The 17,580-nt window shown below is 34.6% G+C and overlaps 4 protein-coding genes across 5 annotated transcripts; 1 reads left to right on the forward strand and 3 right to left on the reverse strand.

Annotated features, from left to right (window-relative positions):
* Positions 1–108: 108 nt before the first annotated feature.
* On the reverse strand, positions 109–11,028 carry LOC18044862 (uncharacterized protein slr1919). 2 transcript variants are annotated; one of them, XM_006436218.2, is made up of 16 exons: positions 10,521–11,028; positions 9,663–9,838; positions 7,421–7,586; positions 7,176–7,228; positions 6,498–6,641; positions 6,242–6,346; positions 6,027–6,152; positions 5,118–5,318; positions 4,799–4,905; positions 4,541–4,703; positions 4,300–4,365; positions 3,437–3,530; positions 3,092–3,204; positions 2,054–2,124; positions 1,820–1,970; positions 109–1,171 (listed from the first exon to the last, which is right to left on the reverse strand). In XM_006436218.2, exons 1-16 carry the CDS (start codon positions 10,828–10,830, stop codon positions 728–730), a joined length of 2,490 nt encoding a protein of 829 aa, XP_006436281.1. In that variant the 5' UTR covers positions 10,831–11,028; the 3' UTR covers positions 109–727. The 2 variants fall into 2 exon arrangements, with proteins under 2 accessions (XP_006436281.1, XP_024041679.1); XM_024185911.1 differs by lacking the exons at positions 109–1,171; positions 1,820–1,970; positions 2,054–2,124; positions 3,092–3,204 and having other exon boundaries at positions 3,453–3,530; positions 4,236–4,365.
* A 1,442-nt stretch (positions 11,029–12,470) lies between these two features.
* Positions 12,471–14,223, forward strand: LOC18044863 (chlorophyll a-b binding protein 6, chloroplastic). Its single transcript, XM_006436219.2, has 4 exons — positions 12,471–12,997; positions 13,109–13,211; positions 13,503–13,791; positions 13,919–14,223. The coding sequence occupies exons 1-4, from the start codon at positions 12,804–12,806 to the stop codon at positions 14,068–14,070; spliced, it is 738 nt and encodes a 245-aa protein (XP_006436282.1). The 5' UTR covers positions 12,471–12,803; the 3' UTR covers positions 14,071–14,223.
* A 95-nt stretch (positions 14,224–14,318) lies between these two features.
* Positions 14,319–16,261, reverse strand: LOC112099240. The gene is made up of 3 exons (XM_024186444.1): positions 16,118–16,261; positions 15,903–16,039; positions 14,319–14,543 (listed from the first exon to the last, which is right to left on the reverse strand). Exons 1-3 carry the CDS (start codon positions 16,237–16,239, stop codon positions 14,353–14,355), a joined length of 450 nt encoding a protein of 149 aa, XP_024042212.1. The 5' UTR covers positions 16,240–16,261; the 3' UTR covers positions 14,319–14,352.
* A 226-nt stretch (positions 16,262–16,487) lies between these two features.
* On the reverse strand, positions 16,488–17,580 carry LOC18044864 (lactotransferrin). The gene is made up of 3 exons (XM_024185644.1): positions 17,507–17,580; positions 16,658–17,248; positions 16,488–16,548 (listed from the first exon to the last, which is right to left on the reverse strand). Exons 1-3 carry the CDS (start codon positions 17,578–17,580, stop codon positions 16,488–16,490), a joined length of 726 nt encoding a protein of 241 aa, XP_024041412.1.

Below are 17,580 nucleotides of genomic sequence, written 5' to 3' on the forward strand. Positions count from 1 at the left end.
CCGCATAACGTGTTTCATGATTTATACATCAAATCAAATGAGCATCGAAGGGGGCACTGATGGCATCATTTTAACTGAAAATGAAATTACAAAATACAAATCATATAATTCATATTCGCAAATAACATCATCTCCATACAGCCCTTATACTCACAATTTTCTGCAACAGAAGGAATTTTTACTGTTGATAGCGAATGATCCAAATTTTTACTGTTTTGAAGGCATTCAATTAAAAGCCTTTCAGAATTTTACTACCATCAGCTTGAGAATTATCATCAAGTGACTTCGATCGTGCAGTAAGCATTATTATTACTACCATCTGGTCAGCATTACCAAACTTCTGAACACAACATATAATCAGACTAATGATTTCTTACGAGCATACAACAAGCTATACTTAATATACATGATTATATACAATCGCCCACGTACATACCTCTCCATGACCCGCAATATAATTTCCTGATTCAGCCTCCAATTTCTCGCAACTTTCTGATATCAATATGGGCAAAGTAGCAGGCCTAGTCTCAAAGACTAAAAAATGCCGGTAAAGTTAGGATTCTATCCTCCGATGCAAGGGTTAGAATTATGTATTGGGGCAGTTGCTGGCAACCATTGATACCATCTTTGGCTATCTTCTTATCAAGTTTCTTTCTGGAATAGGCCATAACTATCTTTTACTTAAACTACAACGAAAATGTTTGCATCTCTTTTACTTTTGAAGGAACTAAGAGTTTGAGGCACTGATTGCAAATCGCTTGGGAGCTAATACTGGGCCCAAGTAGGCTTCAGATAAAGAGACTAACATTCTCTGACAAGCGAGAGCTGAAGCTTTGACAAGCATAACAAATGCAGCCCAGCATAACCTCAGCATCAATACTGGATCTCTCCTCACAGGATCAAGAATCTTTGAAAAAATTACTTTGAGCCGCCTGTCTTTCAAGAAAGATTGGTAATCATAAATGGTTGCGGATAATCCGGAAGATGGCTCTAACTCTCTTTTATCAGACCCCCCGGCTACCCTTAGTTGGGAACTACGAGTAACTGGAATGCCTCTTCCAAGAGCTTCACACATCCATTGGTACAGAGCATCAGCAATGACCCTGCATAGTTCATGGCGAAAGAAGCTTGCTTCTTTGGAAACAAAGGCTCTGATCAATGAAGCTCCATCCTATTCACCAAAAGGTACAGTGAGAACCAAATTTGAAATGCATAAACTATGAAAATGGCTAGTTCCTGCTAGTGGAGAATAGCATGGTGCTTCATGCCAATTCACCCTCCATCACATCGTAATAGAATGAAATCATGAATTTTCCTTGAAAGCAAACCACGTAATGGAACATAAAAATTAGCTACAGACTGAAAACAATTCCATTTACGTATGTGTATAAAACAAACAAGCTAATGCCTCCCAAATGTACAATAAATCAAACAAGCTAATGCCTCCTAAGTTTCTTCAAAATAACTCTAAATTTGTTCTAAATTTGTTCCAAGTGTCAGATTGAAGAAGCAACCAATGGCTACAAGCCTTGGCATACTTAACCACTGGGAATTAAGATCACAGTGACTAAAAGGTATACGATAGTAATAAATATTCTTTTAAATAGAAGAGGTTCAGCTTAAAGGCGCTCACTGATTTCATTTTCTTTAAAATAACTATAAATTTATTCAAGTGTCAGTTTGAAGAAGCAACCAATGGCTACAAGCCTTGGCATACATATACTTAACCACAGGGAATTAAGATCATAGTGACTAAAAAGTATATTATAGTAATAAATATTTTTTTTAAATAGAAGAGGTTCAGCTTAAAGGCACTCACTGCTGTCATTAAGAGCCTTCTTAGCACGACACCATCGTTAGTTCGTAAAAGCCTCAAGACCAAATTCGCAGCATCAAAAACACCAACTCTATTAGGTAAATAGTCAAGAGTTGTTTCAGTCTTTGGTGCTATTACCTGCTGCAAGCCTTTCCTGTACATAAAATAACAGAATTGCGTGTAAAAACTTTTATAAAGCATTGTATGACTGACAAGCTTCAGAAATTGTGAACACACCTAGTCGCACCGACTCTTAGGAAAAGAGAGAGCCTCTGCCACTGGAATTCCTTCTTTTTGTTGAAAACCACCTGAATGCAACAAATAAAATAAGCAAAACAAACTGAAGTACCACAAAAGTTAACTTAGGACTATTTGTAAAATCTATTACAGCCAACAACAAAGAAACCTAGTTTCCAGTATTCTAAATAGCTAGGAAAATTAGCAAAATGAAAGCCAAGAAGCGTGTCCAAGAATACATGTAACAGACCGAGCCCAACAACCGAGTAGATATTGTTTTTGGGCACACAACCATCACAATTTTTGTTATTGGGCTTTGCAACCCAAAATGCGTCTGCTTAGTTAAGAGAGCCCAAGGCTTTATAAGCTAGTTTGGGAAATCTCTCGCTAGCGATGTGGAATGTTGTATACTTCCCCCTTGAGAACCTTGCATCCTCGTGAGGATCAATGGAAACAGAACAAAACGATATCATGTCATTAACATATCCATCCACACATCAATGCGCGAGTCAGCTCTGATACCAATTGTAACAACCCGAGCCCAACATCCAAGTAGATATTGTCCGCTTTGGGCACACAGCCCATCACGACTTTTGTTATTGGGCTTTGCAACTCAAAATGCGTCTACTTAGTTAGAATAGCCCAAGGCTTATTAACTAGTCCAAGAACTCCCTCACTAGCGATGGGAGATGTTATAATACAAATCATGCTTGACATATCTTCATCCCAGGAAAATAAATCCACTGATGATGGTAAATTTCAAATCCTCCCACAATTTGCTTATACTAGACCAGCACTGGCTATAGCATTTTCTATAGTTAGCATTGTCAAGCAGAATGTCTTGAAACGGACATTTTGGAGAGCCAACTCTTTAAGGCCCGTAAAATATAAGATTTAGCTTTATATCGGTCCATCATCTGAATCCTCTTTAACTAAATCCTACCAGTTATGTTCACATTGTATTACCAAGAGTATAATAATACAATAAAATATGATATTAGTCGTCTATTGGACCAAAGTTTTGAAGGAATTTAATACCGAATGTAAGATTTTTCTTGTAGCGACAGAATTTTCAGTCAGAAGTTTCTGAATAACAAAAGGGTATGCAGCTTCAAATGTCTTGAAATGTGGATCTCCAGCTATTGCCAAACCTGAGCCAACAAAATGAAATATGAATGAAGAATTGAAGCAGGGCTTTGGCATGTGTTTGATCATATCAAGAAAGAAATGAAAAGAAAAGTGCAATACAGATTACATCCTTATAAAATCTTACAGATCCAAAGTAAATGGATACAGGAAGAGGGCCGGTGAACACTTATCTTCCACGAAAGGTACAAATCATAAGCAGAAAGGAATTAAAGAATATTGCCAATGAAAACTTACCTTCTAAAGATGCAAGAGACCGTAGGACAAGTGTATAGTAGGGTGGCATGCGGAAATGGTACTTGAGGGCAATAGACCATATTTTACCAAGTACCTTCAAAGTAGAATTTGTTGTAACAAACACACAAATGTAATCACTTAGAGGAACCACATATAATACTTGAATGGAGAACAGGTAATAAAAAGAAAAAAGCATAAATTAATAAAACCGTATAACAGCCAACATTGAGAAGTTATAACAATCCCTTGTTAGCTAAACTTTATGTATTAAAGGATTAGAAATATCCATAACCAATAATAGATTCCCTACTATGAATTGCATTAAAGTTATCAATGAGAAATGCTGTTTCTAATACTACCCAGTACACAATTAGGTCTAAACTACAACTGGATAGACCAAGTAGGAAGTAACAGCTAGATAGACCAAGTAGAAAGTACTCTTTTATTCATTTATTTTTCCTTAGAAGAAACAGAACCAAGCAAAAGAAAAAACCTTCGAAGAAAGTCAATGCAATTGGATGATAAGGGACTGCATCATTTTTCCTTACGATTATGTCATCTTAAAGCTTTTATTGATTTTTCCAGTATGTATGGGAGTAGGGAGTAGCCTACAGGGTAGGAAAGGGACAATGCCAAATAAGGTAGACTGTATTTCAGGAAACATTTGGTTAAAACCCAGAATAGTGAACTCTTTATACGAACTAATTCATCAAACCATAGTTTCTTAACATCAAAGAGAAGAATGTTACATCCAGTGCACCACTATTGATATTCAGTGGACTGATAAAACAATACTAGCCTCAAGGTTGTTTGACTAGGCATGAGAGGAAAAGCAATGAAGGATCTCAAGATATACTTCTCACCCTGCTGAACTTGACATCAGGGATTCCATCCTTAAATTCCACCTCTCCCAAAGCATCCTCCAGATCCTGGATTGATTTAAAATTCAAAAGTTAGATTCGACAAAAGTTTCAACGGAATGAAAAATCAAACTTCGGCTACAAATTATTCAGAAACAAAAGTTTCTTTCATTTATTATCAAGAAAATTTGCGCTAGATACAGGAATGTGCTAAAGCAAAATGATTAGACAAAAAGACAAATACCATGGTAACACGTAGTGTATTGGTTCCTGGCCTCACAACATCCATTTCAGTCAGAGAATGAACAAGGGACTGCCAGTCTCCATTTACTATATGTACAATGGAAGCAAGCATGGCAAACTGATGCTTCCTTTCCATCCGACAAAGCAAACCAAAATCCAAAAACCTGTCATAGCAAATCACCAGTTAATAAATGATAGCTTCATCTATCACACAAACTAGAGATTTAATCTATTATGGGAGGCAGGAAAGAAAAAGTACCCTATTTGTCCTGATGATGTGTAACGCAAGTTTCCAGGATGTGGATCTGCATGCAATATGCCAGTTTCCAGGAGTTGGACAAGTGTTGCCTCCACTCCTTTGTTAACCTAGAATAGTTGATGCACGAGGATCTATTATTATTGAAACCGCTATTTCAATTGATCAAGAAATCAAATTCTCAACAATCACACAATTGTATCAACTATGTAAGTTCAGCTGCACAAGTCTTGCTTGACTTTGTACCAGGAGTCTAGAAATTTCTAGAAAGCGCTATATGAGTAAAGACATCACGGGAACTATGTAGTTCATTCTTACACACCAGATCAAGAAGACGCCATTTTGCATCAAGCTTCTGCCGGTCTAAATGTGTTGAGCTACCATCTACAGAACTACCAGTAGATAAAGAGATTAAATCAGTTGGACTCTCACCAACCATCCACTCCATTGTTAAAACTCTCTTGCGACTTAAATATCTAAAAACTTTTGGAACATGGATGAACGGAAACGGCGAATGAGATTCCTGTAAACAAGGCAATCAACCATTAAAAAAGAGAAAGGAAGACTTCAAGAGCATCATATCCAGAAATTCACTTGGAAATAAAATGAGAAGATTATCAACTAAAATCAGAATAGAATAAAATTTAATTTTCAGTAATATCATTATCTTTATCTAGCAGGCTTGCATTCAGCTATACGTTGAATTTTTAAAGTGTAGTAAGTACTTTGCAAAAACTCAGTTACCTAAATAAAACATAACTATTGTACTAAGCAGCTGAGACTTTTCTACTCAGCTTGTCCCACATCGAAACTTCCCTGATATCTTTTCTCAATAGAAAGAGGCTACCTCAGAAACCCTATTTCTTAATTTGCTGGTCTGAGTATCTTATTTCCCGAAAAGAGCCCATTAATGAAAAGTTTTGGAAAGAAAAAGAAGAAAAATAGAGTTGCCGTATTATTAGAGCAAGATATCAACAGAGACTCCTACGTGATGTTAGAGCAAGATTAAAATCCCAATTCAACCTCAACCATCAACTAATGACATCCATTCCAATAAGGAGCAGTGTCAAGAAATATTCCTCTACAAAATTCTAAAATTAAATTCACCACAGTAGTGGCACAATGAGCAGCCGGCAACGGAAAGTCAAACTGTTATGAAACATATATATCATTGTAAACCTTCTCTATTGTGCAAGATTAGATAAAAGACCTAAAAAACTTAAATGAATACCTGAAACTCGGAAGCATTTGCAGCCTCTAAAGTGTAATCCAACTCCCCAACCAAGCCTTTTCCAAGCTCATCAGCATATAGGCGAAGATCACTTTTCCTCTTTGCTATCTTTTGCAATAAACCCAACTGAAACATTTGACCTCTAAATTATCTTAGCAATCTCAACCGAAGCATATACAGCGATAGGCCAATAGGCAATAGAGTTAGAAACAAACCCCAATGCGAAGAATATATATATCTCGCACAACTACATGACGCAGATTAGGACGTTGAACTTTCACAGCAACAATAGAACCATCAAGCGTGCTTCCATGGTATACCTAAAACATGTTCCACGTAAACATATAAGAACCGACCTCCGTATTGAAAAGGCTCCAACCAACTGACCTCCATATTTATACACATTGGAAACAAATGTGTGTATTACATAATATATTTCCTTTTCATTTAACATTAAAGTAAAAAGAAAACCTGACCAAATGACGCTGCTGCTACAGGTTCCTCAGAGATGAAGCTGAAGAATGATTCGACAGGAGAACCTAATTCTTCCTCAATTATTTTCATTGCTATAGATCTGGGAAAGGGAGGAATTTGATCATGCAGTTCAGACAATGCCTGCAATTATAACCCAACATACAATCAATCTTTCAATTGAATTTCCCCAGGCAACAATACAAAAATACACAAAAGGATTGTCCATTATTCAAATACGTGATTATGTCCATATACATAATTGTGGTACATTTGTGTATGTCAAACACATAATAAGACTTATAACAGTATCGTGAAGCGATTGAGACTCCAAATAAATCACACAAAAGGCTTATCCATGATTCAAGTACTATTAAATATCACTGCAAAAAACATTATCATAAAGTGATTGAGGCTCATAGAAGACTTTCCAAATCCATACAGTAAGAATTATCGTAACCCAACAATATAGAATAACTACCTATCAGACCGGAAATATGAGACTAAATAGAAATAAGTTAGAGAAAACCAAAGAGGAGAGAATGTAAGAACATTTAGGTTCTGTTCATTGCCAGGATCCAATTGTAATTCATGTTCTCATAAATAGCTGAGCTGAAACACTTTGCTTAAAGGAAGAAAACCACGGACAAGCTTAAAGAAAAATGTCTTTCATCAAACCTTGGAAATATCAGAACCAATAATATCTGGCCTTGTGGAAAGCGACTGACCAACTGCATCAGCAAGCAAAGGCATGTAACTTGCATATTGGTAGTCTTGTAACTACAGAAGAGAAAAATAAAATACCCAGCATATAATTGGAAGAGAAATATGGGAAAGCAAGAAAGATAAAAGATGCAGCAATTTTTTTTTTAAAAGAAATATATGTTTTAAATTTTAAAATTCAAATAGATGCCATTCCTTACCTTTGATAAAAGTAGGTCCCAAATTTAACACTGTTTCTTTCAAAATCATCCCAAAATTGTATTGTGAAATGTTCCCATCAAAATCTTTCTCTAGATCTGATCTCAAGAACTTTCTTATTCTTGAGGTTCGAATTCTGATCACAGCAGAAAGAAAGCAAGAACCAACCTTCCAGAGAAAACAAATGCAAATGTCATAGGTCTATACTTCGGAGAAAAGACCAACAGAATAGATAATTGCTAACAAGTTTTACCAACAACTTAAAGAATAATTAATTTAAGAAGTAGAAAAAGTCATTGTACGTTACAGGTATTGAGACGGAATGATTAGCAGAGTAAAAACAGCATTCCATTTATGGTGCGTTTACTTCATGGGAATGAGAATTGGGTGGAATGGGAATGGGCTGGGAATGGGAATGCACTGGAATGGGAATGAGGAATGTGAATGAGATTTCAATGTTTACTTGGCAAAAATAAATGGGAATGAGAATGTGCTGGAATGCCATTGATGTGTTTACTTGACAAAATAAATGGGAATGAGAATGTGCTGGAATGCCATTGATGTGTTTACTTGGCAAAATAAATGGGAATGAGGAATGAGAATGAGAATCAATTTATCAAAATACCCATAGTATTAATAATTAATAAAAATAATTAATCGAGGAATGAGAATGAGAATCAATTTATCAAAATACCCATAGTATTAATAATTAATAAAAATAATTAATTTATCATTATTAACAATATTATCATTATTGTTGTTGTTGTTATTATTATTATTATTATTATTATTATTATTATTAATATTATCATTATTAACATTTATTATTATTAGTATTATTAAATTTTATTAACTTTATCATTTTAGTTATTATTAATTATTGTTATTATTATTTTGATTAATATTATCATTATTAACATTTATTATTATTAGTATTATTAAATTTTATTAACTTTATTATTTTAGTTATTATTAATTACTGTTAATATTATTTTTATTAATATTATCATTATTAACATTTATTATTATTATTATTAAATTTTATTAACTTTATTATTTTAGTTACTATTAATTATTGTTATTATTATATTTTATTAAATTTTATTAACTTTATTATTTTAGTTACTATTAATTATTGTTATTATTATATTTTATTAATATTATCATTATTAACATTTATTATTATTAATATTATCATTATTAACATTTATTATTATTATTAATATTATTAGTATTATATTTTATTAATATTATCATTATTCACATTTATTATTATTATTAATATTATTAGTATTATATTTTATTAATATTATCATTATTAACATTTATTATTATTATTATTTTAATTAATATTAGTTTTATAATAATACTTATACATGTATGTAGATAATGAAAATTACATTATTATTATTATTAAATTTTATTAACTTTATTATTTTAGTTATTATTAATTATTTTTATTTTTATTTTTATTAATAATATAATAATAATAACAACAACAATAATAATGATAATATTGTTAATAATGATAAATTAATTATTTTTATCATTATTTTATTGTTAATAATGATAATATTAATAAAAATAAAAATAATTAATAATAACTAAAATAATAAAGTTAATAAAAATTATTATTATTATTAATGATTTAAAATAATAAAATTATTTGTGATTTGAACAAGGGTAATTTAGGAAATATGAAAAAATTAGAAGGATAGAAAAGTAAATTTATGTTTCATTCTCATTCCCACATTTTCATTCCCAACCCCCCCATGGGAATGAGATTCTCATTCTTTATTTCCAAATTGTGTGGGACCCACACAATTTATTCCCATTCCCAAATTCAATTTTGTCAAGTAAATATAGCTTTGATTCTCATTCCTCCATTCTCATTCTTTATTCCAAGAAGTAAACACACCATTAGTGTAAAAACAGCATTCCATTTAGTCAAACAAACATAACTGGGCAAAACAATGCCACGCTTACCCATGTAAAAACATGCCCCGAACAATGCTAAATAAAAAACAATAATATGATACTAAGCTAAGAATTGATTAAAACAATCTAACTGATGTTCAATCTACATGCATCATGTTAGAGAAACCACTCAATCCAAATGCTTAGATTGCTGGGTAAGGGCCCAACCAGGGTATTAAAGACAAGTCCCAACAAATCAAAAATTTTCTTTAATTAAAACAAAAAAGTAATCAATTGATCATAAAAGATTTAACTATTTTAACAGACCTCAAGAAGTCGAAGGCCTACTATATGAGGCCTGCAATTGAAATAATCAGCAACATCTTGTGGATTGTAAACTTCTGGAAGTGGCTTCGACCAAATCTTTAACATATGGTAGAAATAGTTAGCATATGCTTCCAATGCCTTGAGATCAGCCATTAACAAATCCGCACCAGTGAGTCCTATCAAGATAAGCCATATCTGAATCAATAAAAACTATAAATGAAGAAACTGCCTTCATTATCTGTGGCAAATGAATGACAAAGCAAGTTTGAAAGAAGCCAATTTCAGCTAAGCATAACATGATAACAACACTTCTGAACTATTTGCAGCTACTTCGCTTCTGCCTAATTCAAAAAGCACAATAGTAAAATGTTGGGTAAGCGCCCACTTTGTGTGAAATCTCACAGTTCTCACTCACTGAACACACTGCCGGTGCAAAGTGCATTTACGGCCAGTCAAGCTACATCTAAGGGATCCCTTTTACTCTATAGTTAATATTTACCAGCTATCTATCCATCCACTTATATTTGACAGCTAGCGATTCCATTCTACAAATAGTCAAAACATCCCAGCAGTTTAATTCCTAATATACCCTTAGTCTTAGCCGTTTCTAATGGTCGTGCTTCTACTTAATTTTAAAACACTTCCGCTACAATGTTCGGTAAGCATATATAGAGTTGCTGATTTCATTTCAGAGCAACACCAATTTAATAACAGCCAAGCCGCAAATGGAATCTTAATATACAAACAAACAATTTAACATATGAAAGGAAATAAACAATAAAACATGAGCAACGATTAACAAAATACAAATTTGCACAAATAATACAGAAATTAAATTAAAAATGAAACTAACTAGACCTGGATAAGAAGGCTGCGGCCAATCACAAGGCTCCAACTCAGCAGCCCGGGGATCCTCGAGATTTCGAAGCCAAAGAACATCGTCGAGGGTTTTGGAAACCTGAGGAAGGCGAAATGTCTGATTTGCCCATCCGATTCCTTTGCCAATTCTTTTCTTCAAGAACTCCATGTCTTTCCGCACTGCATCACCAAAGTGACTAAAATCTCCAATCACTCTCGCTTGTCGGCTCCGCTTGCTCCTCTTCGGCGTCGTTCTTATCGAACGGAGGGCCGTTATAGACGTCGAAGCCGAGGCCAACGAAATTGACATTTTTTTATTTTAAGAAAATGGCGGGCGATTTTTGGTTTTTTATTTGTTATTATTTATTTTGGATAATTTTTGTGATTGGTTAAAGGATCCGGTGAAGCAGGAGAAGAAAGGGAAAGTGGAAGTGGTGAAGAGTTGTGTTTCGTGGCAGTAATGAGTGAGTGGAGAGGCCGTGAGAGGGAAAGCAGTGAAAGAGTTGGGGATCAGATGCAGGAGAGGATACTGTTTGCAAAGGTTTTGGCCAGTGTAAATAAGACACCTGTCATAGTCAATAGTGAAATTGCGAATTTGGGATATTGGATAAAATTTACAATTGGAAGACCGTTAATTACCGCCAAAGGCAATAACCTGAGGTGGAAGAAAGCGGTCGTTCGAACCAAAATGACATGTTCAGGAAAATATTTAAAAAAGATTTCTGGAAATATTTTCAATTCAGGAAAATTATTATTACATGTAGCTTGGTAATTAAATTTTGACCCATTTAATTCGCATGTGATTAAAAAATAATAAGAAATTATGTACAAATATACTTATTTTTAGAAATTTTAGGCTTGACTTATGATTTTTAGATATATAATCTAAAAAAATAAGTATATTGAGTAGAGGAACATGTCTTACTTATAAAACCAAACAAACCTTCTTAATAAATTAATATGGGACAGAACTCAAAAGTTATAATGTAATGTTTGATTTCTCACACGATTAAGCAAATTCGTTAGGTTATTAATTGTCATTAGTTTAATATTACAAAATTAACTTTATCAAAACTCTGGCATTCCTCTAAATTTTATCGTTTTCTTAAAAGAGAACCGCGATCTATGTATCAATCAATTACTGCTTTCTTGTCTATACTTCAATATTATGCAATATTGCAAGCCTCCAAAAACGTGTCTTTTTATTTTGAATTTTATAATCTACATATGCATGCAACTGAAATTTTATACAATTTTAAAGCATGTTTAGTATTAATGTGCCGTAGTTTTTAAGGTGCAGTTATCATTAAAAAAATAATAATAATAAAATAAAAATTAATAATAAATAATAAATATGATTCCGTTTAACTTCCAAACAGTTGCAAATATCCAATCCCAAAATCAAATAAAAGTTTAAATATCCTAAAAATCTATCGCATATTAAGTTCAAAAATAAACTCCCACTAATACGAGACACAAATCTTTTCGTATTCGAAAGGGTTAAGAGTCCCGCGAAAATAGAATACTGGGGAGTAGAGGTGGCAAAAATACCCGTCCGGTCCGGACCCGGACCGTACTCGGGTGTTGTGGACCGGGTATGAAGCCAGGTCGGTCTTAGGCATCACTTGATAAACCCAGAACCTGTATTTTATTAAAAAAATATTATAAAATATATATTATTTTAAATATTTATATTTATTTAACTCATTTATTATACATATATAAAGTTTTAAACACTTAAAATTTATATTTTCATGTCAAATTTTATTAAAATAAATTTAAAACTTAAAAAATTACCAAAAAATAAAAAATATATACACATATAATATTAAAAAATATAAAATTCGGCCCGGACTCAGACCCGGACCGGTTGCATCCAGGCAGGGTCCGATCAATGCAATACCCGGACCCGGCCCGGGGTTTTGCCATCTCCACTGGGGAGGGTATGAGTCAGCATTGAGCAGGAGCTACAAACCCAAATCCATGCAAATTTCCATAACATGTAGAGGAAACTATTTTTTTTTATTTCCTGATATTTCCTCCCTGGCAGTCTCAATGCTCAATCTCAGCCACACCCATTGGATATTCCACCTGGGCACCTACTGGATTTAACAATCCAACGTGGCCCAATAACAGAACACACGCAATAAACCTTAGCCAATAACAATCCACTTTCAGATTCGCCTATATCCCACATCGATTCTTACTTCCTCATTTCTCCTGCCCTTTATCTCCCCTCCCTTCACTGTCAACCCTACCCATACCTCACACAGCTCTCCCAAAATGGCTTCCAACACTCTGATGAGCTGCGGCATCGCCACCACCGCTTTCCCTTCGGTCCTCTCATCTTCTAAATCCAAATTCTTTACTGCAGTTTCACTTCCAGCTGCCGCCAATGCAACCTCGAAATACGCCATGTCTGCTGACTGGATGCCCGGCGAGCCCCGGCCGCCTTATCTTGATGGTTCAGCCCCAGGGTAAGCAAGCAAGCATTTAGAATATTTTACCAGTTGAACTAGCTGGCTGCCATAGCACGTAAATTTTTGTTGCTAATGTTTTTGTTGTGTGCTTGTGTTTCTTTGTTCCAGGGACTTTGGATTTGACCCACTTCGGCTTGGCGAAGTTCCTGAGAACCTTGAGAGATACAAGGAGTCTGAACTCATTCACTGCAGATGGGCTATGCTTGCTGTTGTAAGTTCTAAATTCTTTTGTTCGTGTGCCATTTCTTGATTGACATTTTCAATGTGTCTTAATCATATATGTTTTAGTTTATAGGCTATGTAACCTTGAATTATTCCAAGATTTTGATATTATATTCATATGAAATTTACCGTTCCGGATTTAGTCCAAGGGAACAAGTGGTTTCTTGTTCTGGAAGCTAGATATCAAGGGTTGAGTCAATATCATTTCGGAGTATAAAGTATCAAAAGCAAAACAAAGTGGCTGAACATCAAAATGATTTACTAAAAAATTTCCACGCAGCCAGGGATCTTGGTGCCAGAGGCATTGGGATTGGGCAACTGGGTGCAGGCGCAAGAGTGGGCAGCAGTTCCTGGAGGACAAGCCACATACTTAGGCACCCCTGTTCCATGGGGCACTCTCCCCACAATTTTGGTCATTGAATTCCTTTCCATTGCCTTCGTTGAGCACCAACGCAGCATGGAGAAAGACCCCGAGAAGAAGAAGTACCCCGGTGGTGCTTTCGACCCCTTGGGCTTCTCCAAGGACCCCCAGAAGTTCGAGGAATACAAAGTCAAGGAGATAAAAAATGGTTAGTTATCGCACTTTTAAACCAATAAATTTTTTCACAAGTCACGTTGAATTGAAATGAATCAATTAACAGATATTTAATTTTAATGGTTATCTCATTTATTCTTTTTTTTTTTTTAAATATTCAGGGCGTTTGGCATTGCTGGCATTTGTGGGTTTCTGCGTGCAACAATCAGCATATCCGGGCACAGGACCATTGGAGAACTTGGCAACTCACTTGGCTGATCCATGGCACAACAACATTGGGGACGTTATTATCCCCAGAGGGATTGTGCCTTGAAGAATTGCATTGTTAAATTATCCAATCCACTGTAAAATTCCCTGTTAAAAGAGCCTTTAATGAAACAGAATTCGTATCTTTCTGACTGTAAGATTAGAAAGTAATTGTCCTCCAATGACGTTCATGCTAGAATCTAATACTATTGTGATTGCCATAATCAAGAGCTATTTTTTAAATTCTCTTGTGACTATAGTGATGTGGGATAACTTTGAACATAAAAACAAGGAAAGAAAACAAGAATACGATAATTGAACCTTATTCATTCACGAATTATATATATTATTACGCAGCAATTGAGTTGCATACACAAAAGAGGCCACCAGGGCCGTCGACACACTGAGCACCGTTGAATCCACCCCCTAACGCACCCTGACAAGCTTGGGTACAGGTATCTTGAGTGCACTGAACCGGTTGATCGTCAGCAATATCGACCAAAACACGATCTGGGATGAGCTTAGGATGAACAACGGCTTCTGCATTCAAGAATGTCAAGGCCATCAAAACAAAGATCAAAGTGATCATCAATGGCAAATATGCTCTTTGTTTCATTATCTCCCTAATAAGATAAAAGCCTTTTTCTTTTTCTTTTTTCTTTTTTTTTTAACAACTTCCTGAAAGAATTGGATTACCTGTATGCAAATTTTCTCATGGTTTGGGGTTTATATAGAGATTGGAATGCTCTAAATATGTCAAAAAAATCTTGTTGTAATCCATGCAGTAATATCATTTGAAATTGGATTTGCAATATTGGTATATCATCCTGAATTGGCAACTCATGCACATTGAAGACCAAGATCTTGAATCATTTTTTATATTTGCAACTCTGTTAATACATGTAAATGATAGAGATTATGAGTCAGTAAAATCTTCAAAGTAATTTCTAGATTTCTTTCCATGAAAACCATTGATAACTAAGAATCATAGAGAATTATTTTAAAGGGAAAGAAACAACCAGAAAATTAATGGTAATAACTTTGATTTTAGAGCTAAAATAGAGCCGTCTTTAGAAATTCCTCTGCTATAAAAGCCCTATTCATGTAATTATAAAATTCGTGACAAAAGCAAAGCAAAGCAAAAAATTTCTATTCAAAAGAAACTTGACAAAAGCATTTTTGTCTCCAATGGAAGGAAGGGTGACACTAATCTTAGCTTTGGTGGTCTTGAGTTTCATGGCTATTAATGGACCAGATGTAGCAGAGGCTTTTCGAATTGTCATCGAATGTAGCCAGCCTCAATGCACGCAGACTTGCCAAAATGCGTACAAGGAAAAACTTTTATCGGCTTTCTGTAAGAAGACGGATTATGGAAACCTTTGCGTTTGTGTTCATAAACCTTAAAAGTACTGGATGGCTTATCATGGCCATGGCTCATGATATTACTGTAACCTCAATAACAAAAGCAAATAAAACCTTTTTCATTACATACCCTCTTTTCTGTTCTTATTGATCATGTGCTTTCGAGTTAATATGTTTTTCAACTACAGTAAATCAGAATTCACATACATATATGATCAGATCAATGTTACAAGTACTACTAATATCCATAATTCCATATTATATAATAAAATGCTTTTGGCAACTACAATAGTCTATATTTCTCTTGATAAAGAAGGTAAAGACCAAAATCTGAAGGTGGTTACTCGCTATATTTTAGTGTGCAGATGTGTATAAGATTTCTGTTAGGACTAAAAGGAATGTGATGAATAGCGAATTGTAGCAGCATGAAGATGAAGAAGTTACATCTGTACAGAGAAAAGAAGTTAAATTTAGCAGAGTACTAAACTTGTCTCTGAAAATAATGAAGGGAAAACAGAGAACATAATAAAGGTTTACCTGGTACTGGCTTTACAATTGATTCAGTGACCTGCTGGGATTTGTGGTTGCTAATTTCTAGTAAGCTCTGTGAAATAAAAGCCGATTTCCCAAGGTAAGACCTTGTGAGCTTCTTGACCACTGTTATTTCTTGAGTACTGCAAAAGAGCTTGAATTTGGTCAGTGTCTGCCGTGGAAATTTTAATCAGATAAGCATAAATGATGGGGACACATACCTTGGACTGAGGAGGTTGCTGGCACTAATTTTTCCTGTATAAAGAGCATTAGTCCTGGTAGCATTTGTCAATGTTTGCAACATGAACAATCTTTTCTTGTTGGGCATGGAGTTCCTTGCCATGATCACATTTGCAGGAACATTTCCAAATCTGATTTTCAATAAACAGAACTACTTTAGAATCAGATTTTGATATAGAGAATATATCACACTGTACATTACATTCTAATTTTTTTATTGTTCTTTTCATATACACAATACATGTTGCCAATCATTAACTTGAGTATATGATAGTATAGTCACACTAGTTCAACATATAAGAAATATTAAAACAGAAATCAATTCTTAACTCAGTGTTGAATTGCAGGTACTTACGAGCAAGATCCAGGATAGCCATTGATTTCTCTGCAACCACCTTGCGGACAAAGATACCTGAGCATTTCGCAAACCAAAAAAAATAATAATAATAATAATCGAACTTCTTTTTTAAGAAAATTAAATTGAAATGGTTGGAAATTGAAGCAGTGTATTTTTCACCTACATGAAGTCTCTGACTGATTTTGACGACCAAGACTGGTTCTGAGGCCCCTCTTTGGAGTACAACAATGCCGTATCACCTCTCACAAATGCAATATCTCCCAATTCCTCAACCAAGCACCTAAATGCTCCCGAATCTCCAAAATACAAACTATTCGAATGGCAAGAACCATTTTCAATGCCACAGCCACCGCACATTCCCGTTCCTTCAAATTCTCCCGGGGCACAAACCTCAGAGAAAAAGCTTGAAGCAATTTCGATGCGGCTTATTTTTCCAGAATCAAATGATGGCGTTGATTCCTTGATATGGTTAACGGGATAGTTCCAGCCAGCTGCTGTGGAGTAACTTCCATGGCAAGATTTATGTCCCTTGAAAACCATCAAATTGATGCCTCCATTTTCTTGGCAAACCTTTCTGTTTATAACTGCAACAGCATCATAGCTTTGAGCATGGTCACAGTAGACTTCATTTGCAATGGCTTTCATAGAGTAATTGAGAAATGCCGTGTAAGCTAGCCCTGCTTCTAGATTTATTATATCTGCTTCCCCTTTTCTTGCTGAATCTAAACACTCTTGTGCTGTGTCTCTTCTGACACTGCAAAGAAATTAAATTGTTTCAATATTATTTTAAAATCTAAAAAAAATAAAAAAAATATTTTATTTTGTTCAAATTACAATTGTTTCCGAATCTCTCGTGATACGCCTAGACTTAAGTGTCAATAATATAGCGTTCAAGAGTGTTTGTCACATGAGCAATTAAAGGGTACAGTTTTCTCCCAAAACAGTATTAAGAAAAAAAGAGAGAAAATTACCATTTCCACGTTTAATCTTCAGATTGGCTGATGATGCTGACGAGATACTCACAATCCTCGTACTGATCCCTGACAGCACACCATTTGATGGACGCCGCTGATCCTTCCTCGTCAT

This window comes from Citrus clementina, unplaced genomic scaffold (assembly GCF_000493195.1).
Source record: "Citrus clementina cultivar Clemenules unplaced genomic scaffold, Citrus_clementina_v1.0 scaffold_4, whole genome shotgun sequence".
In the NCBI taxonomy this organism is placed as follows: Eukaryota; Viridiplantae; Streptophyta; class Magnoliopsida; order Sapindales; family Rutaceae; genus Citrus; species Citrus x clementina.

Coding starts and splice junctions, on each gene's coding strand:
- LOC18044862 (XM_006436218.2), bottom strand. CDS start 10,830: ATGTCAATTTCGTTGGCCTCGGCTTCGACGTCTATAACGGCCCTCCGT. Junction 6,153..6,241: donor TATATATTCTTCGCATTGGG/GTTTGTTTCTAA, acceptor CAAATGTTTCAG/TTGGGTTTATTGCAAAAGAT. Junction 4,366..4,540: donor ATACACTACGTGTTACCATG/GTATTTGTCTTT, acceptor AAATCAATCCAG/GATCTGGAGGATGCTTTGGG.
- LOC18044863 (XM_006436219.2), top strand. CDS start 12,804: ATGGCTTCCAACACTCTGATGAGCTGCGGCATCGCCACCACCGCTTTC. Junction 12,998..13,108: donor CTTGATGGTTCAGCCCCAGG/GTAAGCAAGCAA, acceptor TCTTTGTTCCAG/GGACTTTGGATTTGACCCAC. Junction 13,212..13,502: donor GATGGGCTATGCTTGCTGTT/GTAAGTTCTAAA, acceptor ATTTCCACGCAG/CCAGGGATCTTGGTGCCAGA.
- LOC112099240 (XM_024186444.1), bottom strand. CDS start 16,239: ATGGCAAGGAACTCCATGCCCAACAAGAAAAGATTGTTCATGTTGCAA. Junction 16,040..16,117: donor AGCAACCTCCTCAGTCCAAG/GTATGTGTCCCC, acceptor GCTCTTTTGCAG/TACTCAAGAAATAACAGTGG. Junction 14,544..15,902: donor AATTGTAAAGCCAGTACCAG/GTAAACCTTTAT, acceptor TCTTGAATGCAG/AAGCCGTTGTTCATCCTAAG.
- LOC18044864 (XM_024185644.1), bottom strand. CDS start 17,580: ATGACGAGGAAGGATCAGCGGCGTCCATCAAATGGTGTGCTGTCAGGG. Junction 17,249..17,506: donor ACGAGGATTGTGAGTATCTC/GTCAGCATCATC, acceptor ATTTCTTTGCAG/TGTCAGAAGAGACACAGCAC. Junction 16,549..16,657: donor AAATCAGTCAGAGACTTCAT/GTAGGTGAAAAA, acceptor CGAAATGCTCAG/GTATCTTTGTCCGCAAGGTG.